This window comes from Lutjanus erythropterus, chromosome 4 (assembly GCF_056507025.1).
Source record: "Lutjanus erythropterus isolate fLutEry1 chromosome 4, fLutEry1.hap2, whole genome shotgun sequence".
NCBI classification, from domain to species: Eukaryota; Metazoa; Chordata; class Actinopteri; order Lutjaniformes; family Lutjanidae; genus Lutjanus; species Lutjanus erythropterus.
The window spans coordinates 36,244,406-36,267,814 of NC_139320.1; the positions used below are offsets into that span (position 1 = coordinate 36,244,406).

The following is a 23,409-nucleotide window of genomic DNA, read 5'->3' on the forward strand; positions in this document are numbered from 1 at the left end:
AAATACATTGGAGAAATCCTTCTAATGGATTCATGACTTTTAGTATTTTCAAAATACGATTTCATTTGTGTATGGAAACAATATAGGACTGGGGACATGGAATGTGACGTCTCTGGTGGGGAAGAACCCACTGCTGGTACGGGAGGCGGAGCAATACCAACTAGATATGTCTGGGCTCACTTTTACCCACAGCGCTGACTCTGAAATCAAACATCTGGAGATAGGCTGGACCCTCTCCTTTTTTGGAGTTGACAATGTTTGTGTTGCTCATGTTTGAGCCTAAAGAGGTTTATACATGTACAAGAATTTCTTTAGGCCAAAGGTTGATGATCAGCGTTGTGGTTGTGCCATCACACCTGATGCCATTTGTCTTGGAAACTTGAGTTAAGATAGGAGCAGAGCTGTCAACTGATCACCACCTGGTGGTGAATTTGATCAGATAGTGGCTGATTGGGTAAACTCAAATGTGTACTGAGGGTGAACTGGGAATGTCTGGCAGAGGCTGGGAGATCTTTCTCATGCATTCCGGAGGAGGCTGGGGACATCTTCCATTTCAAAGGAGATTGTTAGGAGCTATGGTCAGGAAGTTGTCTGTGCCTGTTGTGGCAGCAACCTAGTGGTGGACCCCAGCAGTGTGGCTATCATGCTGAAGAAGGAGGCCTTTCAATGTGTCCCCTGGGGGATTTTGTATGGGGTGCTGGGGCAATTGCTACAAGCCATCCATTCCTTTCAGGAACACTCCGCTTTGCCTGTTGCAGACACGACCCAATCCGAGACAACAGGCAGATAAAATATAGAAGCCTTCAGACCTAACATATCAGCATTTCAAATGTTATATTTAAATTAGTACTGTCAATTGATTTAAATATTTAATTGTGAATAATCGCATGATTGGCTGTAGTTAATCGCGATTAATCGCAAATTAATCATTCATTTTTTATTTGTTCAAAATGTACCTTAAAGGGATATTAACTGAAAACAATGACAGATATTATCTAGAAACCCTCAAAGAGACAGCATTTGGTATAGGAAATATGCTCAAATAATAACATGAGAACCCCACCAGTCCATCAGGCACAGATGAGCATACTGACCTGCTCAATTTAACATTACGGCCAAAAAGCACTAAAACACTTGAACAGAAAATTCAACTGGAGCTTCTTTGGAACTGCAGGTTTCAGATCTAAAATTCCAATACTATAGAACCAGCAGTATTTTAGGAAAAGCCTACTATTTCTTTAGTATTATTATTGTTAATAATAGTTTATTTCTTTAATAAAATGTTGTCCTCTGAGGAGAAAAATTCTCACCTTTATTCAGCTCAGTCTATATAACGACGATGATATAAAGTGAACAATATTCATGTTTTTGTATTAAGGCAGCAGGATCATTTACATCAGTGTCACTCTGGCAGTTTACATCGGTGAGGATGTTTTAGACAACAGCACATAGCAAACTGCACACTGACACACACCGAGGAGATGAAGAGGGAGAGAAAAGTTCTGATTAAAACATCCATGAGTGGGACATGTAGGGACCTATCTTACACCCGCTGCAAAGCTGTTTCGCTGGTGGCACAGATGCATTTGCTGTCTTACACTAGCACAGTTGCCAATTTTACCAAGTCTGTGAGATAGTTAATACACTTGCGCCTGATCTGTGCAGCCATGAGCAGGAAGTCTAAAAACGAAAGCAAAATAAAGGCATGGCCCAGTGCATTTGCTATCTTGTGCTCGGCGCATTTGAGTTGCGCCTTAGAGCAGCTAAAACCTGGTTGAAGTACAAAGTCTGTAGTATTTGTCTAAACAAGATAGCACCCGGTGCGTTTGGCTGGCACACACACATGTCTGCACAATCACAAAACCCCTTCATTTATGTTCAGTATTCATTAAAGTTAAACAGTGTGCACTCACGTATGTAAAATTATTCTCACTAATAACAAATCAGGATTTATTTCTGTGACTATAAAACCCAATAAATCTCAAGAGACATGCAAAGTGCGCACAAGACGGGATCACAGCTGTCAGATTGGCTTTAGCAGATGAGTGTTTGTAGTGTTTGTGCCTGCATGTTTATTAGAATCCAGAAAAATGAGTACTGAAAAATTATGATTGTCATATCTGACCACGAGACCAGTCCGACCCAGGGAGTAAATGGTATGTGTACTTCTGTCAGAGCCTGATGCTAGGTGGATAACCTGTGTGTAATTTTGCGTATGGGTTGACGCTGTACCTCAATCTGGCTCAGGTTGGTGTTCAGTCAGATTGAGGCCCAGCTTTGCAGCCAGTACCTCCTTTACCCAGCTCCTCACTCATCTCCCCTGCTCGTGCCCATCAGCTCATTCTACAGGATCTTCAGCTAGTGGAGCTGCATGACACTTACAGTTCATGTATTGTATTACTTTTTGCAGGTGTAAACAATTTACACATGAAGCCTGCTTTGGGGACATCCTGCTGTCTCCATATATTGTGTGCTCTCGGGTCATTTCTCAAACCAGGATATGTGTCTTCTTGCTTAAAAATATTTTCTTTGTGTTTCCTCCTGGTAAATTTGCTGCCATGCTGACATCACTTGCACTGCTGGCGCACCTGTTTCTTAAAGGTTATGATTCTGATTGGTTTATTGGTTCAGCCTAGCTGCAAATTAATCAAGGTGCTTGGGTGCACCTGATAAGACCTTTGGTCAAGACAGGGCAGGACACCCATGCACCCCTGGAGCTGGCAAAGATGCGTTTGGACACACGTGGAATAAATTAAATATACTGTAATATCGTGCTTTCCTCTTGTGCTTTAGATCACTGTTAGATACAGGTCATATTGTCTCTTGCATTGTTTCTTCATTGTACACCATTTGTTCAAACTAATGTTTTGTAATATCACAATGCTGTGGTTAAAATTTGTGTAGATTTACCCGTAATTTATACCAGGCGTGGCTGCGCCATGGTTTTGTTCCGTCATGCACGTGACTTCAATTCCCACCAGCAGCGTTTCAGAAGCGTTCCAGCAGCGGAGTGTTTTGCCCATCTGATTATGTTTACTTGCTTCGATTTTGTTGATTAAGTCCTCTTTCCTTGGTCTTTGTGCTTCTACCATGGATAAGCAGGCTACGTAGTTAAATTGTTTATTTTGTCTGTCTTTATGATCGTGAGTCTGCATGGGGGCTTTTATTTTGAAAATCAACCGCATTCTCCCTGCCTTTTCCGTGCCTAACTTCCTACCCGTTCGACCTGCTCTGCGCCAATTGACGCGCCATCTGTCAAAAATAGACTTGCTGCGTATTCTCTGTGGAGTGTAGCGCTGAGCCACTTTTGGGACGCTGCTAAGACGCGCCACAGTGCTTCTGGTGTAAATTACAGCATTGACTAAAATGGCTGCATAACTGTCGAAGTACTGTGGCGCAGCCGCGCCTGGTGTAAATTAGGGGTTAGAAGCTGACAACACTTGATTAGGGTTAGGGAAAGACCATTGTTTGGGTTAAAATGATCACTCAGCAAAATTTTTTGTGGGTCTGTCAATCTCTTCTGGAGACGACCCAGGCACGGTACATGAAATGTCCATCTCTTTTTAGAGCGCTCCAGAAACTTTTTCCATTGTTGACTGTGCCACTTGCAGCCTTTCTATGTCTGGCTGTGTTTTATCATTTTTAAGTATTTTTCTAAATTCTGTGCATGTGTTGTTGTTGGGGGTGTTTTCTTAATGTGCTTGTGTTTTGTCTGTTTGCATAGGTTTTTCAAGGTCTTAGCACCAGATGTTAGGAATAGAAAGTAATCAAAAGTCTACAGTATTTGAGTGAAGTAACATGTCTATGTTTCTTAACTTTGCATCACTTTCTTCCACATTATTTTTTCAGTGCTTCAATTGCAGTTTCACAGTCCCCTGCACCCCATGTCATGAGGTTCAATTTCAGCCTGCATTCCTTTGCTGTATGTCACCGCCAGTCTCTCTGCCCCCATTAAAAAAAATAAAAAATGTCACAGAAAGCCCTAAAAATGTTAAGGGAAAAAAATGCAGTTACAAAAATTAATGGTGCATTCAGAATGTTAAATTATTAATGAAAAATTGGAAAATTGTGCAGCATAACTCAATATTTTCTAATACTGTTAAGCTAACAACAGAAACTCTTTGTGTTTGGGTGCCCTCCTCTTCTTGACCTAAGTTGTTGTAACATCACTGTTGAATTTTTATGTCATGCTGCTCCAAAATGTATAAATATCAGTTGAGGTCTCATCAGGGTACATGTGATGCCATTCAGTGCTTTAGCTCTTTCAGACGATATGACGTCTACACAGACATGGCCAAAGAAGGGCTGTGCCCTGTTACAACTGTTGTTGGTGGCATCTTTCTCTCAGGCTGAGGAGCTGGTGTGCAGGCAGAGAGGAGATCCTGAGAAACCCCCAATATCTAAGGATGGGGACATTCTGTTTGGGGGAATTTTCTCTTTGCACAACAGGTGGAAAAACAGACAGGATACCTACATGCACAAACCACTGCCACTGCAATGCACCAGGTAAATTTCACTTCCATTTCCATTTAAAATATCTAAGATGTGAGTATAGATACAAAGCAAGTCCAAAAAAACTGAATGTTAATATGAGAGTTATTCCTTGTTATGTATAGAAATGCTATCAAATGCTTTCATTTAGTATGCAAATACTTGTATTCAAAGTAAAATTGGTTGTATTTCCAACTATTTATAACTGTCCATATTCAGCTTGAGTTTCAGAGGGTTCCAGTATGCCCAGGCTATGCTGTTTGCCATAGAGGAGATAAATAACAGCACAGACCTACTGCCTGGTATCTCTCTGGGTTATAAGATCTATGACTCATGTTTCATGATTGCCAGATGCGTGAGAGTCGCACTGGCCTTGGCTAATGGTAATGAATTAGTATTTGCATCCTCTGAGGCACCGTGTACCAGACCTGCCGAAGTTCAGGCCATTATAGGAGGGCCCTCTTCCACCTCTTCCATTGCTATATCTAGTGTCATCGGACCTTTTCATGTTCCACTGGTGGGTAAGATAGATAAAAGCAAAATCATATTTGTTAAAAATAATGATTATCCTGTAATCCTGTATCCTCCACTGGTCATTGAAAAAATGGTCTGAAAGAATTATAGTGAGCTGTGTAAGCCTAAATCGTCTACATTTCAGATGCTCATCTTGAGATATGCTTTTTTTTCCCTTTTAGATCAGCCACCTCGCAACTTGTGCTTGTCTCAGTGATAAAACCAAGTACCCATCATTCCTCAGAACAATACCCAGTGACTACTACCAGAGCAGAGCCCTGGCCCACTTGGTCAAACACTTTGGTTGGACTTGGGTTGGAGCTATTAGAACAAATAATGATTATGGCAATAATGGTATGGCTACATTTACAGAAACAGCCCAGCAGCTGGACATCTGTGTAGAGTACTCTGTATCTGTATATAGAACAGATCCACCAGACAAAATACAAAAGATAGTTGAAGTTATTAAAGCTTCGACTTCCAAGGTGATTGTCACTTTCACCTCCCCCCCAGATTTGTATTTGATAATAAATGAGATGTCTCATCACAACTTGACTGGGTATCAGTGGGTAGGCACTGAGGCCTGGATCTTTGATTCCCATACTGCAGCTATGGACAGGCATCACATTCTGGATGGTGCTATAGGTCTGTCCATCCCCAAAGCACATGTCAGTGGCATGAAAGAGTTCATGTTGGATTTGAAGAAGCTCAATTCATCTACAAGTGGTTATGAATTGTTTACAGAGTTTTGGGAGACATTATTTAGTTGCAAATTTAAACAGTCAAAGTCATCAGAAAATCAGAATCAGAGAGAATGTACTGGACATGAAGATGTGACTGGAGTGAAAAACAGCTTCACTGATATGTCACTCATGCCTCTCTTTTACAACATCTATAAAGGAGTGTATGCTGTGGCCCATGCACTTCATAATATTCTCAACTGTAATAACACATGTAACAACAAGGTGCATCTAGATTCATTTACGGTGAGTTGAACACAAAAGACTTAATTTATGATGTTTACAATGAGTAACATTTAAAAAGGTGCTGTTGCCATGTCTTTATCTTGCTACTTATTTATTTGCTTGCTATTTACTTGACCTACAGTTTTTTGTCTGTTGATATTTATCTTCTTAGATTTTACAACACATAAAAAAGATTCGGTTCAAAACAAAGGAAGGAGATGATGTTTACTTTAATGAGAATGGAGACCCAGAAGCTAAGTATGAAATTATAAACTGGCAGCCAACAGAAAATGGCATTGTGGACTTTGTCACAGTTGGTCTTTATGATGCATCTTTACCTGCAGACAAACAGCTGAATCTGCAAAATACATCTTTAGTTTGGGCACAGAAGTCACAACAGGTAAGTTACCATGTGATCACTGTTATTGTGAATGAAAGTCTATTTGGATTGTTGTAGGCAATTCTTTCAGTTATTAGTTGTTGTTACAGTATCATAATGTGTTTCAATGTGTTGACCTAATTATAGATACATACAAAACAACACCTTGTCAAATTAAATGCCCATACATTTTTTTCTTACTGTCATTTAATTCATTCAGGTGCCTTTGTCAGTTTGCAGTGAGAAATGTTCCCCAGGAACTCGCAAGGTTCTGCAGAAAGGAAAACCTGTCTGCTGTTATGACTGTTTAAGATGTGCAGAGGGAGAAATAAGCAACATTACAGGTGTAGTAAATGCAAGATAATAATCTAAAAGTTTTCACATTCACAGAGCAGTTTTATATAAGTTGTTTAAGCAAACCTACACAACTTCATGCACATTCTCATAGTATTCAGTATTACTCTAAGGTCACTGTTCATGTAAATATGACAAAATCAATCAGATCATTTTGGCTGGTTGTGTTGTTTTCAACCCATTCATTCTTGTACTTCTACTAGCAGATTGAACAGATTCAACTCAAATGTCATAAGAAAAGCCATAAGAACTTGATAATACTGGTACTGTGAAAACTGTGACAATTCTTTGTACGTGGATCTATACTAGTACCACCTAGTGGACACATGAGGGGACATGTCAAAAACATGAAAATTCATAGCCTTGCCTGTCAGTCAGTCATCATTTCGCCCAACACACACAAGTGTGTGAGGGCCTGTTCATTGCTGCTTGTAGCTTTAATAAATATTGTAGCAAAATTATGGGGATACTGATTTATATTTTTTCCTGTTGGTGCCTTAATACAACCTGGTTCAATAACATAAGACACTTTCTCCATGTGTTTTGAAAAGTGCTGCATGAACAATGTATATTGTTATATGGTCGTAAATTTTACAATTGAGTCATTAACTCTAAAACTGCTTTAATATTATTTTTCAGACTCTATCACCTGTGTGAGATGTGACCCTGACTTCTGGTCAAATGAGAGAAGAGATGCCTGTGTAAAGAAGGAGGCAGAGTTTCTATCATATGAAGAGATTATGGGAGCACTGCTCACTGCAGCCTCTCTATTTGGAACATGCCTGACTGCTGTTGTGGCATTTATTTTCTTCAGATACAGACAGACTCCTGTTGTCAGAGCCAACAACTCTGAGCTGAGCTTCCTGCTGCTCTTCTCCTTGTCTCTGTGTTTCCTGTGTTCTCTGACCTTCATCGGCCGGCCCTCTGAGTGGTCCTGTATGCTGCGTCATGCGGCATTTGGCATCACCTTTGTCCTCTGTATCTCTTGTGTTCTGGGGAAAACAATAGTGGTGTTAATGGCCTTCAGAGCCACACTTCCAGGTAGTAATGTGATGAAATGGTTTGGGCCTGTGCAGCAGAAACTCAGTGTTCTGGGTTTCACTCTTATACAAGTTGTCATATGCATCCTCTGGTTAACAATTTCTCCTCCTTTTCCATTTAAGAATTTTCAGAAGTTCAAGGACAAAATCATCTTGGAGTGTGCTCTGGGATCAGCTGTAGGATTTTGGTCTGTTCTTGGTTACATAGGACTTCTGGCCATGTTATGTTTTATTCTTGCTTTTCTGGCTCGGAAACTTCCTGATAATTTCAATGAGGCCAAATTTATCACCTTCAGCATGCTGATATTCTGTGCAGTATGGATCACTTTTATCCCAGCGTATGTCAGCTCTCCTGGGAAGTTCAGTGTAGCTGTGGAGATATTTGCTATTCTGGCTTCAAGTTTTGGACTGCTCATTTGTATTTTCATTCCAAAGTGCTATATTATCTTACTGAAACCAGAGAAGAATACAAAAAAGAATATGATGGGGAAGGGGGCACCAAAATCATTCTGATAACTAATAAAAATGGGCAAATCATTTGAGTGTCATCATATTTTTTTTCGCATTTTTCTACTGTATATAATTTCATTTACAAGCACTAAAAATTCTATAATATTTAACAGTATCTTTTTTTAAATTTATAATAAGCTGAAGTATTGTTGTGTTTTTGTTACCTGAAAATGAGCTTCTCTAAGTACAGATATTCTTGCATTGCCAGACCTCTCTCCACAGCGCTCAGCACTTGAGAATGGCCTGATGCCACATACATACATTCTGGAACAGGGGGGAAAAAAAATAATTATTTTAACCAGTCACAAACATCTTGGGCAGAGCTAAGCCCAAGATGGTGAAAAATAGCATTGAGAGGGATTTCTTTGATAGAACACTTGCACATCGTGAGGTGAGCTCCGGCATTAAACAGCAAAAGCTGTTAGCTTGTTTAAGTTCATACCATTAGCATCCCAGATGCTAGTTTGTCATTACAAACATGCAGATTACAGCCCAGAGGTTGCTGTTGTTTACAGGTGACTTTACACATATGTTGCAAGCTTATACATGCAGTGTGCTTCAGGTCACCAGAAATCAGACAAATGTACAGAGGGCGTGGCTCATCTTCCACAGGCGTTGTCACAATGCACTGCCAGAATGGACAAACCAAACAATGGCTCTAGATACAGTCCATGTTTTGCGTGGGTGTCAGGACCTCAGTAGAGGTAACTAGCCCTTCATGTATGCTAAGCTAAATGTCCCTTTTTTTACACTTTAGCTAAAGATAAGTATCTTTATCTAAAGCTAGGTAGCCCTTCTTGTGCATCTTAGCTAAAGCTAACAATCCTTGGCTATACCTAACTAGCCCCTTAGCTAAAACTAACCTATGGCTTGTAAGCTCCAGTAGAATAAGTGTAAATTTAAGGATATCTTGTGTTTCAGCAAACACAGCATGCTTATTATGGTTGCAAAAGTAATTGTGTCGATCTTTCGAGTCTACTATTCAATTAGGCAAACATATAATTCGGTTCTCAGCTCTTTATTATTGTTTGTAGGAAGCTAGCATGTTCTCCCTGCCTTTCCTGTATATGGCCCAGCCTGCCCACCAGAAGATTCCTTCATTAAACACAGTACAGACTCCTCACACATTGTTTGCTCAAAATCATAGGAGAAAAGCTTAGCAATCTACTGTCTGGACATACCGTAAAGACAGAGCACCGAATAAGTAACAAAATACACAAAGAAGACCAACTTCTGGTTGTGACTTCCAGTATGAAGTAGAGCTATGGTGGCACCCTTGTCCGCCATCTTCCCTGCAGGCAGGTCCCTCTCGGTAGGGACAATATAGGGCAATATATGCAGACAGCAGGGTGTCTCCAAAGCAGATATCATGTGTAAATATTTTATTTTACATTGACACCTGCAAAAAGTAATGCAATACTTGAACCATAAAATCCATGCAGATGTAACTGGTTATGTATTACACTGAAGCACCTTGAAATTATGCTGCATTTTATAATTCATTATTATCATCATCAATATTATACAGCTCCACTAGCTGAAAAGCTCCTAAAGAAGGAGCCTGTGGGTAGGAGAGGGGGAAAGGAGCAAGGTACGGGGTAGAAGAAAGACTAGCCATGAAGCTACACGTCAATCCAACCGAACGCCCACCTGAGTCAGATTGAGGTGCAGCTTGATGTTTGTGTGTGCTTCAGCCTAATGTGCCGGTTGGTATCTTGTGAACACAGAGTGATTTCACCACAGACTTTGCACTTCAATCAGGATTTAGCTGGTCTAAGGCGCATGTGGATTTTACTCCAGTGCACTGAGCATAACACAGAAAATGCACCTGGCCATGCCTTCATTTTATCTTCATTTTTATACTTCCCACCCATGGCCGCACAGACCAGCTGCAAGTTCATCTGCTATCTTGCAAATGGTGCAAAAAATGACAATTGTGCTGGTGTAAGATAACAATGCCACCTGTGCCACTGCCGCAGCAGCTTTGCAGCAGGTGTAAGATAGAGCCCTCGGAGTGCCCTGCTAGCTTACTCAGTGGAGTGTGCGCCCACTGTAGTGAGGCTACAAATCCTCTGCAGCGGCCCTGGTTCAATTCTGGCTGGTGGCCCTTTGCTTCATGTCATGTCATATTTGTCTACCCTATTTTCCATTAATTATGAACTATGTGACCAAATGAAGGGACAAAAAGCCTTAAAAACAATTTCAAGTATGAATTGAACATTCAGAATGTTAAAATATTAATGTAACATGTATACAACTGAATATTATCTGATATACTGGCAAGGTGTTTACAACTGGCTAAGGACAAAAACACTTTCAGTTTGGGCACCTCGTTCCCCTCGCCCCAACTTGTAGGTCCACAGAGATAAAACATCACCATTTAATTATTATTTTTTATGCTGCTCCAAAATATATAAATATCAGTTGAAGACTTTGATTTGCATCAAGGTACATGTGATACCACTCAGTCGTTAAGTTTTTTTTTACAGAGTATGACATCCACTCATAGATGGCCAGAGGGTTGGGCTTTCTTAAAGCTGTTGTTGGTGGTGTTGGTCTCGCAGACTGAGGAGCTGGTGTGCAGGCGGAGAGGAGATCCTGAGAAACCGCCAATATCAAAGGATGGGGACATTATGTTGGGGGGAATCTTTTCTTTGCACAGCAAGTGGAAAAACAGACAGGATACCTACATGCAAAAACCACTGCCACTGCAGTGCACCAGGTAAATTATACTTGTTTTCCATTTAAAATTTCTAAAATGTGACGATAGATACAAAGTCCAAAAAAACTGAATGCTAATATCAGAATTATCCCTAGGTCTATATAGCAACACCATAAAATACTTTTATTTAGTATGTTAATGTTTATATTCAAAGACAAATTGGTTGTATTTCCAACTATTTATAATTGTCTGTATTCAGCTTGAGTTTCAGAGGGTTCCAGTATGCCCAGGCTATGCTGTTTGCTATAGAGGAGATAAATAACAGCACAGACCTGCTGCCTGGCATCTCTCTGGGCTATAGGATCTATGATTCATGTGTCATGATTGCCAGAGGAGTGAGAGTTGCGCTGGCCTTGGCTAATGGTAATGAATTAGTATTGGCATCCTCTGAGACACCATGTACAAGACCTGCCGAAGTTCAGGCCATTTTCGGAGGGACCTCTTCTACGTCTTGCATTGCTATATCTAGTGTCATCGGACCTTTTCATGTTCCGCTGGTGGGTAAGATAGGTAAAAATGACCTTATATTTGTTAAAAGTAATGATTATCCTGTAATTCTGTATCATCCACTGGTCATAGAAAAAATGGTCTGAAAGAATTACAGTGAGCTGTGTAAGCCTAAATCTTCTATATCTCAGCTGCTCATCTTGAGATATGCTTTTTTTCCCCGTTTAGATCAGCCACCTCGCAACTTGTGCTTGTCTCAGTGATAAAACCAAGTACCCATCCTTCCTCAGAACAATACCCAGTGACTACTACCAGAGCAGAGCCCTGGCCCACTTGGTCAAACACTTTGGTTGGACTTGGGTTGGAGCTATTAGAACAAATAATGATTATGGCAATAATGGCATGGCTACATTTACGGAAACTGCCAAGCAGCTGGGCATCTGTGTAGAGTACTCTGTATCTGTATATAGAACAGATCCACCAGACAAAATACAAAAGATAGTTGAAGTTATCAAAGCCTCAACTTCCAAGGTTATTGTCACTTTCATTTCCCCCCCAGATTTGTATTTGATAATAAATGAGATGTCTCACAACAGTTTGACTGGGTATCAGTGGGTAGGCACTGAGGCCTGGATCTTTGATTCCCATACTGCAGCCATGGACAGGAATCACATTTTAGATGGTGCTATAGGTCTGTCCATCCCCAAAGCACATGTCAGTGGCATGAGAGAATTCATTTTGGATGTGAAGCCACTCAATTCATCTAGTAATGAATTGTTTACAGAGTTTTGGGAGACTTTGTTTAACTGTAAGTTTGAGTTGTCAGAGTCATCAGCAGTGAATCAGAGAGAATGTACTGGACATGAAGATGTGACTGGAGTGAAAAACAGCTTCACTGATATGTCACTCATGCCTCTCTTTTACAATGTGTATAAAGGAGTGTATGCTGTGGCCCATGCACTTCATAATATTCTCAGCTGTAATGAAACATGTAACAACAATGTGGAACTAGATTCATTTACAGTGAGTTGAGTACTAAAAACTTGATTTATAGTTTTAACATTAAGTCACATTAAAAAAGAAAATGGTTTAAATTTTACAAATAACTCATTGCATTGTGTCTATTATGCTGTTTAGAAGATTGACCTGCATTTTTTTCCTGTGTTGATATTTATCTTCTTAGATTCTACAGCACATAAAAAAGATTTGGTTCAAAACAAAGGAAGGAGATGATGTTTACTTTGATGAGAATGGAGACCCAGATGCTAAGTATGAAATTATAAACTGGCAGTCAACAGAAAATGGAATTGTGGACTTTGTCACAGTTGGTATTTATGATGCATCTTTACCTGCAGACAAACAGCTGAATCTGAAAAATATTTCTTTAATTTGGGCACAGAATTCACAGGAGGTAAGTTACCATGTGATCACTGTAATTGTAAATGAAAGTCTTTTTGAAATGTTATAGGCATTTTTTTCAGTTATTAGTTATCATTACAGTATCATTGCATTGGTTTCAATATGTCAGACCTAATTACAGATGTGTACAAAACAGCTCTTTGTCAATTTTTTTCTTGCTGTCATTTAATTCATTCAGGTACCTTTGTCAGTTTGCAGTGAGAAATGTTCCCCAGGAACTCGCAAGGTTCTGCAGAAAGGAAAGCCTGTCTGCTGCTATGACTGTTTAAGATGTGCAGAGGGACAAATAAGCAACATTACAGGTGTAGTAATATTTAATGCAAGATAATAGTTTTCACATTCACACATGTATCTCTTCATGCACAGTTTTACAGTTATACACAGTATTCAGTATTACTCTAATGTCACTGTTCATGTAAATATGACAAAATCAATGAGATGATTTTGGCTGGTTGCGTTGTTTTTAACCCATTCATTCTTGTACTCCTACTAGCAGGTTAAACAGATTCAACTCAAATGTAGTAAGAAAAGCCGTAAGCACATGATAATATTGGCATTGTGAAAACTGTGACAATTCTTCACTAGTGCCATCTAGTGGACACATGAGGGGACATGTCAAAAACGTAAAAATTCATAGCCTTGTCTGTTGGTCGGTCATCGTTTCGTTTCACACAAATGTGTGATGGCCTATTCATTGCTGCTTGTAGCTTTAATTAATATAGTAGCAAAACCATGGGCACTGATTTTGATTTTTCCTGTTCGTACCTTAATTCTACCTGATTCAGCAGGAATAATGATTATTATTATATGGTTATAAACGTGCTATCTGGTAATCATGTAGTGTCTGTCTAATAGGCATGGAAAATATGCTTCACAGGCAGAAAATAAGACCAATTTATTCATTAAGTCTAACACCTGCTTTAATGTTATTTTTCAGATTCTATCACCTGTGTGAGATGTGACCCTGAATTCTGGTCAAATGAGAGAAGAGATGCCTGTGTAAAGAAGGAGGCAGAGTTTCTATCATATGAAGAGATTATGGGAGCACTGCTCACTGCAGCCTCTCTATTTGGAACATGCCTGACTGCTGTTGTGGCATTTATTTTCTTCAGATACAGACAGACTCCTGTTGTCAGAGCCAACAACTCTGAGCTGAGCTTCCTGCTGCTCTTGTCATTGACTCTGTGTTTCCTGTGTTCTCTGACCTTCATCGGCCGGCCCTCTGAGTGGTCCTGTATGCTGCGTCATGCAGCGTTTGGCATCACCTTTGTCCTCTGTATCTCTTGTGTTCTGGGTAAAACAATAGTGGTGTTAATGGCCTTCAGAGCCACACTTCCAGGCAGTAATGTGATGAAATGGTTTGGGCCTGTGCAGCAGAAACTCAGTGTTCTGGGTTTCACTCTTATACAAGTTGTCATATGTATCCTCTGGTTAACAATTTCTCCTCCTTTTCCATTTAAGAATTTTCAGAAGTTCAAGGACAAAATCATCTTGGAGTGTGCTCTGGGCTCAGCTGTAGGATTTTGGTCTGTTCTTGGTTACATAGGACTTCTGGCCATGTTATGTTTTATTCTCGCTTTTCTGGCTCGGAAACTTCCTGATAATTTCAATGAAGCCAAATTTATCACCTTCAGCATGCTGATATTCTGTGCAGTATGGATCACTTTTATCCCAGCGTATGTCAGCTCTCCTGGGAAGTTCAGTGTAGCTGTGGAGATATTTGCTATTCTGGCTTCAAGTTTTGGACTGCTCATTTGTATTTTTATTCCAAAATGTTACGTTATCTTACTGAAACCAGAGAAGAATACAAAAAAGAATATGATGGGGAAGGGGGCACAAAAATCATTCTGATAACTAATAAATAAATATCTTGGCAAAAGCAATGTCGTGCCATAATTTTTTTTAAATAATTTTTCCACTTTATATTATTTCATTTAAAATTACAGCATTCATAGGTCCAGTGTGTAAAATCTACTGGAAATTATTGGCAAAATATGGCAGAAATTATATAATATTTCAAAGTATGTATTATATGTATGTATTATAAAGCAATGAAAACATTACTTTATAATAACATGAAGAGTTGTTGTGTTTTTGTTACCTTAAAATGAGCTTCTGTATGTACAGATATTCTTCTATAGCCAGACCTCTAACCACAGCGCACCCCAATGCAATGCAGCAGTGGTGCTGGGGAAAATAGCATTGAGTGTCATCTCTTTGATAGAACACTTGCACATCATGAGGTGAGCTCCAGCATTAAAATGACTTAATCACCAAAAGGGAATGGTAATAGCTGTTAGCTTGTTTATGTTCTTACCAATAGCGTCACAGGTGCTAATTTGTCATGTTAAAGATGTAGGTCGCACATGTAGGTTGTTGTTGTTGTTTCCCTGGGACATTACACATAGACATACATAGTGCATGTTGTGATGCTGACTGAAACTATGGAACCTATGTCAGGCTTATACCTGCAGTGTGCAGCAGGTGAGTCTGATTAATGTACAGAGGGCGTGGCTCCTCCTCCACAGAGGTTGTCATGATGCATTTTCAGAGCAAACAAACCAAACTGTGGCTGTAGATACAGCCTTTCATGTTATACGTGGGTTTCGGGACCTCCACAGGTTCTCCTTAACACATGGAAGGGGAGAGTGAGGGGAAGTGTTTTCAGTCTCCTAGTTCATTGCGAGGTGCATCCAAATCCTACACACTGGTCCTCCTATATACTGTACAACCAGCTGTACTGGTATAAGAAGGCCATATTGTCCCCGGAGCATTATTTAACTAGCACATTTCAGACAAAGAAGCATAAAAATTCAACAAGTATTGCACAGTTTATGTGTATTTTGTGCTGTATAATTGATCACCTTACTTAAATACAACAATGAACTTACTAATTCCTGCTTACTTTGTTGAGACTACTAAATTAAACTTAGTTAAGACAACTTTCTGGCGAGTAAAGTATTTAAAGTCATCAACTTAGTTAACCTTTAATTAAAAGTATGAGTGATGAGGAACTCTGTGCAAACAGATGCATTAACACTCCTTAGCCTATTAGTGGTGGTGGCTTTGGTGCCAACCAGAGAACATCCAAAAGATGAAGTAACCAGCAAAGTCTGGCCAAACTCAACAGAACTCGGCAGCACTCTGCAGTTTCAGTGAGGTTGAAGATTTTATGACCAAATGAGAAGAAAACGTTGCTAGACAAAGTTATGTTAAGGTAAGTTGCAGCTACATGGCAAATTATTAACTTTCATTGCCATCTATTGTGTAAACCCAGCTGGTCATATTCTTTATCAGTGTGTTAGGGTTTGGAAGTTTGGAGGCTGGGAGCTAAAGCTAACTAGAACTTCACATAGGTCTGCACCTTGCAAACTGCCTTTTGTAGAAATTGAGGGATAAAAAGGGTTTCACCAAACACAGCATGCTTAGTACAGCTGCAGCTTAGCACTTGAAACTTAAGGCAAGTTTCTGGTGAGGAAAGTAATTAAACTCATCAGCATAGTTAACCTTTAATTAAAAGTATGAGTGATGGGCTTCCGGTGCTGAGGCATATGGCCACATAAACAATCAATCAGCCTGCCAAAACACAGAGCTAATGCTAGCTTCCGTGAGCGTGGAGGGTAACATCGCTGCCATCCAGGAACATATAAACATGATGGCCACAGAGATGAAGTCCGAGCTGGGAAACTTCCAAGAAAAAATCAGAGATGATTTGAAAAAGGAGCTAACCGTCATAAGAGACAAATGCAAATGCAGGGACAAAAAGCCCTGGAAAATGTTTGTACAGTACAACTGGATATTATCTGACATAACATCAAGGTGTTTACAACCAGCTAAGGACAAAAACGTTTGGGCACCTCCCTCCCCTCGCCCCAACTTGTAGGTCCACAGAGATAAAACATCTCCATTTAATTATTATTTTTTTATGTTGTTCCAAAATATATAAATATGAGTTGAAGCTTTTGATTTACATTAAAGTACATGTGATACCACCCAGTTCTTTTTGACAGTATGACATTCACTCATAGATGGCCAGAGAAGGGCTGTGCCCTCTTACAGCTGTTGTTGGTGGTGTCGGTCTCTCAAGCTGAGGAGCTGGTGTGCAGGCGAAGAGGAGATCCTGAGAACCACCAGCTTTCTAAGGATGGAGACATTATGTTGGGAGGAATCTTTTCTTTGCACAACAAGTGGAAAAGCAGACAGGATACCTACATGCAAAAACCACTGCCACTGCAGTGCACCAGGTAAATTATGCTTGTTTTCCATTTAAAATGTCTAAAAGTGAGTACAGATACAAAGCAAAAAAGTTTACCAACCAAATCAGAAGTATTCCTTGTTGTGTATATAAATACAATTGAATGCTTTCATTTACTATGGTATTGTTTGCATTTCAAGAACAGATTAGTTGGATTTCCATCTATTTATAATTGTCTGTATTAAGCTTGAGTTTCAGAGGGTTCCAGTATGCCCAGGCTATGCTGTTTGCCATAGAGGAGATAAATAACAGCACAGACCTACTGCCTGGCATCTCTCTGGGCTATAGGATCTATGATTCATGTGCCATGATTGCAAGAGATTTGAGGGTTGCACTGGCCTTGGCTAGTGGTAATGAATTAGTATTTGCATCCTCTGAGGAACCATGTACAAGACCTGCCGAAGTTCAGGCCATTTTGGGAGGGCCCTCTTCCTCTTCTGCCATTGCTATATCTAGTGTCATTGGACCTTTTCATGTTCCACTGGTGGGTAAGATTGGTAAAAATGACATTTTATTTACAAATAACATTGCAAATAATGATTTTCCTGGAATTAACAACTGATTGAGAATTATAGTGTGATGGTTTATATTTTATACGTTCATCTTGAGATATAATTTCTTTTGTCTTTTAGATCAGCCATCTTGCTACTTGTTCATGTCTCAGTGATAAAACCAAGTACCCATCCTTCATCAGAACAATACCCAGTGACTACTACCAGAGCAGAGCCCTGGCCCAGTTGGTCAAGTACTTAGGTTGGACTTGGGTTGGAGCTATTAGAACAAATAATGATTATGGCAATAATGGCATGGCTACATTTACTGAAATTGCCAAACAGCTGGGCATCTGTGTAGAGTACTCTGTACCTGTATACAGAACAGATCCACCAGACAAAATACAAAACATAGTTGATGTTATCAAAGCTTCAACTTCCAAGGTTATTGTCGCTTTCATGTCCCCCCCAGATTTTCACTTGATAATAAATGAGATGTCTCACCAGAACTTGACTGGGTATCAGTGGGTAGGCACTGAGGGCTGGATCTTTGATTCCCGTACTGCAGCCATGGACAGGCATCACATTCTGGATGGTGCTATAGGTCTGTCCATCCCCAAAGCACATGTCAGTGGTATGAAAAAGTTCATATTGGATGTGAAGCCACTCAATTCATCTAGTAATGAATTGTTTACAGAGTTTTGGGAGGCATTATTTAACTGTAAGTTTAAGCAGTCAAAGTCATCAGCAGTGAATCAGAGAGAATGTACTGGACATGAAGATCTGACTGGAGTGAAAAACAGCTTCACTCATATGTCACTCATGCCTCTCTTTTACAATGTGTATAAAGGAGTGTATGCTGTGGCCCATGCACTTCATGATATTCTCAGCTGTAATAAAACATGTAACAACAAGGTGAAGCTTGACCCGTTTACAGTGAGTTCAATACCAAAGACTCAACTTATACTATTTATACTGAGTTACATTAAGAAAGGGAAAAAATAGTTTAAATTTTACACATAATTAATTGCACTGTGTGTATTATGCTGTTTAGACAACTGACCCACATTTTTTTGTCTGTGTTGATATTTATCTTCTTAGATTCTACAGCACATAAAAAAGATTCGGTTCAAAACAAAGGAAGAAGATGAGGTTTTTTTTAATGAGAATGGAGATCCAGATGCTAAGTATGAAATTATAAACTGGCAGCCAACAGAAAATGGCATTGTGGACTTTGTCACAGTTGGTATTTATGATGCATCTTTACCTGCAGACAAACTGCTGAATGTGCAAAATATGTCTTTAATTTGGGCACAGAACTCACAGGAGGTAAGTTACCATGTGATCACTTTTACTGTGAAAGTCTATTTGAGTTATTATAGGCATTTTTTTCAATTATTACTAATCGCTACAGTATCATTACGTTTGGTTTCAATGTGTTAGACCTAATTATAGTTGAACACAAAACAACACCTTGTCAGATTAAATGCTCATACATCTTTTTTCTTACTGTCATTTAATTCATGTAGGTGCCTTTGTCAGTTTGCAGTGAGAAATGTCCCCCAGGAACTCGTAAGGTTCTGCAGAAAGGAAAGCCTGTCTGCTGCTATGACTGTTTAAGATGTGCAGAGGGAGAAATAAGCAACATTACAGGTGTAGTAATATTAAATGCAAGATAATAATCTAAAAGTTTTCACATTCACTGAGTAACCTTTTCAAAGTCTTTTAAGCAAACCAAAAAATCAATGTAATTACAAATATCTTAAATAAATACTGAAACATAACCCTGACATCAGCTACATGCCTTCATGCACAATCTCATGGTATTCAGTATTCAAGTTGTAAGAAATTCATAATATTGGTATTGTGAAGACTGTGACAATTCTTTGTTCATGGATCTACTGTACTGCCGACCTAATGTCCAAATCATGTGAAAATTCAGAGCCTTGTCTGTCAGTCAGTCATCACATAGCCCAACACACACGAGGGTGTGATGGCCTGTTCATTGCTGCTTGTAGCTGTAATTAATATAACAGCAAAACCAAGGGCACTGATTTAGATTTTTTCATGTTGGTACCTTAATTCTACCTGATTCAACAACATAAGGCACATTCTAAGTGTGTTTTGAAAAGTACTTAATGAATAATGTTTATTATTATATTGTTATGAATGTACTATCTGGTAATCATGTAGTGTCTGTTTAATAGGCATAGAAAATATGCTTCACAGGCAGAAAACAAGACAAAATGTACTTACCGACTTACTTACTAACTTACTTACTAACCCTAACACCTGCTTTAATACTATTTTTCAGATTCTATCACCTGTGTGAGATGTGACCCTGAGTTCTGGTCAAATGAGAGAAGAGATGCCTGTGTAAAGAAGGAGGCAGAGTTTCTATCATATGAAGAGATTATGGGAGCACTGCTCACTGCAGCCTCTCTGTTTGGAACATGCCTGACTGCTGTTGTGGCATTTATTTTCTTCAGATACAGACAGACTCCTGTTGTCAGAGCCAACAACTCTGAGCTGAGCTTCCTGCTGCTCTTCTCCTTGACTCTGTGTTTCCTGTGTTCTCTGACCTTCATCGGCCGGCCCTCTGAGTGGTCCTGTATGCTGCGACATGCAGCATTTGGCATCACCTTTGTCCTCTGTATCTCTTGTGTTCTGGGTAAAACAATAGTGGTGTTAATGGCCTTCAGAGCCACACTTCCAGGCAGTAATGTGATGAAATGGTTTGGGCCTGTGCAGCAGAAACTCAGTGTTCTGGGTTTCACTCTTATACAAGTTGTCATATGTATCCTCTGGTTAACAATTTCTCCTCCTTTTCCATTTAAGAACTTTCAGAAGTTCAAGGAAAAAATCATCTTGGAGTGTGCTCTGGGATCAGCTGTAGGATTTTGGTCTGTACTTGGTTACATAGGACTTCTGGCCATGTTATGTTTTATTCTGGCTTTTCTGGCTCGGAAACTTCCTGATAATTTCAATGAGGCCAAATTTATCACCTTCAGCATGCTGATATTCTGTGCAGTATGGATCACTTTTATCCCAGCGTATGTCAGCTCTCCTGGGAAGTTCAGTGTAGCTGTGGAGATATTTGCTATTCTGGCTTCAAGTTTTGGACTGCTCATTTGTATTTTTATTCCAAAATGTTATGTTATCTTACTGAAACCAGAGAAGAATACAAAAAAGAATATGATGGGGAAGGGGGCACAAAAATCATTCTGATAACTAATAAAAAAATATCTTGGCAAAAGCAATCTCGTGCCAGATTTTTTATTTATTTTTAATCGTTTTTCCACTTCATATTATTTCTTTTGAAATTACAGCATTCATAGGTCCAATGTGTAAAATTTACTGGAAATTATGTATTATATGTATGTATTATAAATTAATGAGAACATTACTTTATAATAACTTGAAGAGTTGTGTTTTTGTTACCTTAAAATTAGCTTCTTTATGTACAGATATTCTTCTATAGCCAGACCTCTAACCACAGCGCACCCCAATGCAATGCAGCAGTGGTGCTGGGGAAAATAGCATTGAGTGTGATCTCTTTGATAGAACACTTGCACATAATGAGGTGAGCTCCAGCATTGAAATGACTTAATCATCAAAACAAAAGGGTAACAGCTGTTACCTTGTTTATGCCCATACCAATAACCACTTCAATATTGAACTTACTAATTCTTGCTTACTTTGTTGACACTACTAAATTTAACTTAGTTAAGACAACTTTCTGGCGAGTAAAGTATTTAAAGTCATCAGCTTAGTTAACCTTTAATTAAATGTATGAGTGATGAGGAACTCTGTGCAAACAGATGCATTAACACTCCTTAACCTACCAGTAGTGGTGGCTTTGGTGCCAACCAGAAAACATCCAAAAGATGAAGTAACCAACAAAGTCTGGCCAAACGCAACAGAACTTGGCAGCACTCTGCAATTTCAGTGAGGTTGAAGATTTTATGACCAAATGAGAAGAAAACGTTGCTAGACAAAGTTATGTTAAGGTAAGTTGCAGCTACATGGCAAATTATTAACTTTCATTGCCATCTATTGTGTAAACCCAGCTGGTCATATTCTTTATCAGTGTGTTAGGGTTTGGAAGTTTGGAGGCTGGGAGCTAAAGCTAACTAGAACTTCACATAGGTCTGCACCTTGCAAACTGCCTTTTGTAGAAATTGGGTTTCACCAAACACAGCATGCTTAGTACAGCTGCAGCTTAGCACTTGTGTCTATCCTTTAGGACCATTTTGCAATTCAGCAAGCATAAAATTTGCTTCTCAACTATCAATTCAAAAAAATCTCTTCTGGTTTCTGTGACTGTTATAAACATCAACAGCCCAGTAAAGTGGACTGTGGGACAAGTGATTTTGACATTATGTCTTCAGTTTAGCAAAATCAAACAATCTCTCAATGAAATTAATACTTTGAGCATTTGGCATTAGGGGACAAGAACTGACAATAGTGCATATACGTCAAAACCGCACTGATAAAAAGAAGTGAATGTAAAGGCTAAAGTTAAAATGTGAAAGCTAATGCTAATGAGTCTTTTATGTACACCATAGCTAAAGCTAACAATACATAGCTATACCTAACTAGCCCTTCATGTATGCCTTAGCTAAAGCTAATTAGCCTTTTATGTATGCCTTGGCTAAAGATAACTATATTTAGCTAAAGCAAGCTAGAACTTCCTGTACACCTTAGTTAAAGCTAACAATCCTAACTAGCCCTTCATGTATGCCTGAGCAAAAGCTAACTTATGCCTTATAAGCGCCACTGGAATAAGAGTAAATTCACGGACAGCTTGTGTTTCACCAAACACAGCATGCTTATTCTGGTTGCAAAAGCAATTGTGTCGATCTTTCAGGGCCACTATCTAATTAGGCAAACATGTAAACAAAACCAATTTCTGTCCAAGACTCCTTCACCTGTCTATGGTGTAGTAAAGTTTGACTGTGGGAGGAGCAACCTGATCGGTGGAATGAATAAAAACATTAAACCTGCTTATCAGTTTTCCACTTTAGGATAAACATCCCAGACAGCATGCATATGTCTGGCCGACGTCAGCCTCAGATCGTGCGTCGGCATTCTACTCCTAAAATCTGTAAATGCGTCTGAGGAGCATCGGCCCATAGCAGGGACATGGTTTGCCAGAGGGCGGGGTTTATGTGCTCCATTTCAAAGTCGGCAATAGGTCGGCTATGGATTGGCCTATTGCACGTTATCCAATTGGCACCAATGGAAATCCTGTCATGGAATTCCTATCACATTTTAAGTAAATACATGTTAATTTGGACCATAGATAGTGAGATATTTGCTGATAGAATGATCTAATAAAGGTAATAGAAGCTGTAGAGAGGCCGCGCTGTGCAGCTTTGATACATCATCCAAACATCGTCTAGAGGGCATTTTTGACCAAATGCCGACATCTCTGCGACATATTCCCAATGAGCAAACACTCTTCATATGACATCTCGCCGATGCAACTTTATTCATCGTGCTGACGTCAGCAAGACATGTGTGTGCTATCTGGGATACAGTATGAGTTACATATACTGTCTTCATAGTATGGCCCTCAGGGGAAATCCCCGCTCTCTCTCTCTCTCTACCCATTTCTCTCTCAAAAAATAAAGCAAAAGCCCCAAAAAAAGTTTCAGCTGAGTAGGGCTAGCACATCTACCTGCAGCAACCGCTGTTGTCTTGCAACAGCAGGTGGCACAGAAACTGTCACAACTCAGGGTTTACAGGTTTGGACCAAAATGCAGACAATGGAGACAGAGGGGAGCAGTTCAGTGATATTTAATGAACAAAACAAAACCA

General features: G+C 39.5%; 3 protein-coding genes across 3 annotated transcripts; all 3 read left to right on the forward strand.

The window, feature by feature from the left end:
• Positions 1-4,200: 4,200 nt before the first annotated feature.
• On the forward strand, positions 4,201-8,255 carry LOC146328822 (extracellular calcium-sensing receptor-like). The gene is made up of 6 exons (XM_084717826.1): positions 4,201-4,506; positions 4,711-5,008; positions 5,187-5,990; positions 6,142-6,369; positions 6,569-6,692; positions 7,342-8,255. The coding sequence occupies exons 1-6, from the start codon at positions 4,241-4,243 to the stop codon at positions 8,253-8,255; spliced, it is 2,634 nt and encodes an 877-aa protein (XP_084573952.1). The 5' UTR covers positions 4,201-4,240.
• A 2,412-nt stretch (positions 8,256-10,667) lies between these two features.
• On the forward strand, positions 10,668-14,691 carry LOC146328823 (extracellular calcium-sensing receptor-like). The gene is made up of 6 exons (XM_084717832.1): positions 10,668-10,974; positions 11,174-11,471; positions 11,650-12,444; positions 12,605-12,832; positions 13,019-13,142; positions 13,778-14,691. Exons 1-6 carry the CDS (start codon positions 10,745-10,747, stop codon positions 14,689-14,691), a joined length of 2,589 nt encoding a protein of 862 aa, XP_084573958.1. The 5' UTR covers positions 10,668-10,744.
• Positions 14,692-16,784: 2,093 nt separating this feature from the next.
• Positions 16,785-20,814, forward strand: LOC146328824 (extracellular calcium-sensing receptor-like). Its single transcript, XM_084717834.1, has 6 exons — positions 16,785-17,084; positions 17,282-17,579; positions 17,728-18,522; positions 18,688-18,915; positions 19,116-19,239; positions 19,901-20,814. The coding sequence occupies exons 1-6, from the start codon at positions 16,852-16,854 to the stop codon at positions 20,812-20,814; spliced, it is 2,592 nt and encodes an 863-aa protein (XP_084573960.1). The 5' UTR covers positions 16,785-16,851.
• The last annotated feature ends 2,595 nt before the right edge of the window (positions 20,815-23,409 follow it).

Coding starts and splice junctions, on each gene's coding strand:
- LOC146328822 (XM_084717826.1), top strand. CDS start 4,241: ATGCCATTCAGTGCTTTAGCTCTTTCAGACGATATGACGTCTACACAG. Junction 4,507..4,710: donor CTGCCACTGCAATGCACCAG/GTAAATTTCACT, acceptor GTCCATATTCAG/CTTGAGTTTCAGAGGGTTCC. Junction 6,693..7,341: donor AGAAATAAGCAACATTACAG/GTGTAGTAAATG, acceptor ATTATTTTTCAG/ACTCTATCACCTGTGTGAGA.
- LOC146328823 (XM_084717832.1), top strand. CDS start 10,745: ATGACATCCACTCATAGATGGCCAGAGGGTTGGGCTTTCTTAAAGCTG. Junction 12,445..12,604: donor TGGAACTAGATTCATTTACA/GTGAGTTGAGTA, acceptor TTATCTTCTTAG/ATTCTACAGCACATAAAAAA. Junction 13,143..13,777: donor ACAAATAAGCAACATTACAG/GTGTAGTAATAT, acceptor GTTATTTTTCAG/ATTCTATCACCTGTGTGAGA.
- LOC146328824 (XM_084717834.1), top strand. CDS start 16,852: ATGACATTCACTCATAGATGGCCAGAGAAGGGCTGTGCCCTCTTACAG. Junction 17,085..17,281: donor CTGCCACTGCAGTGCACCAG/GTAAATTATGCT, acceptor GTCTGTATTAAG/CTTGAGTTTCAGAGGGTTCC. Junction 19,240..19,900: donor AGAAATAAGCAACATTACAG/GTGTAGTAATAT, acceptor ACTATTTTTCAG/ATTCTATCACCTGTGTGAGA.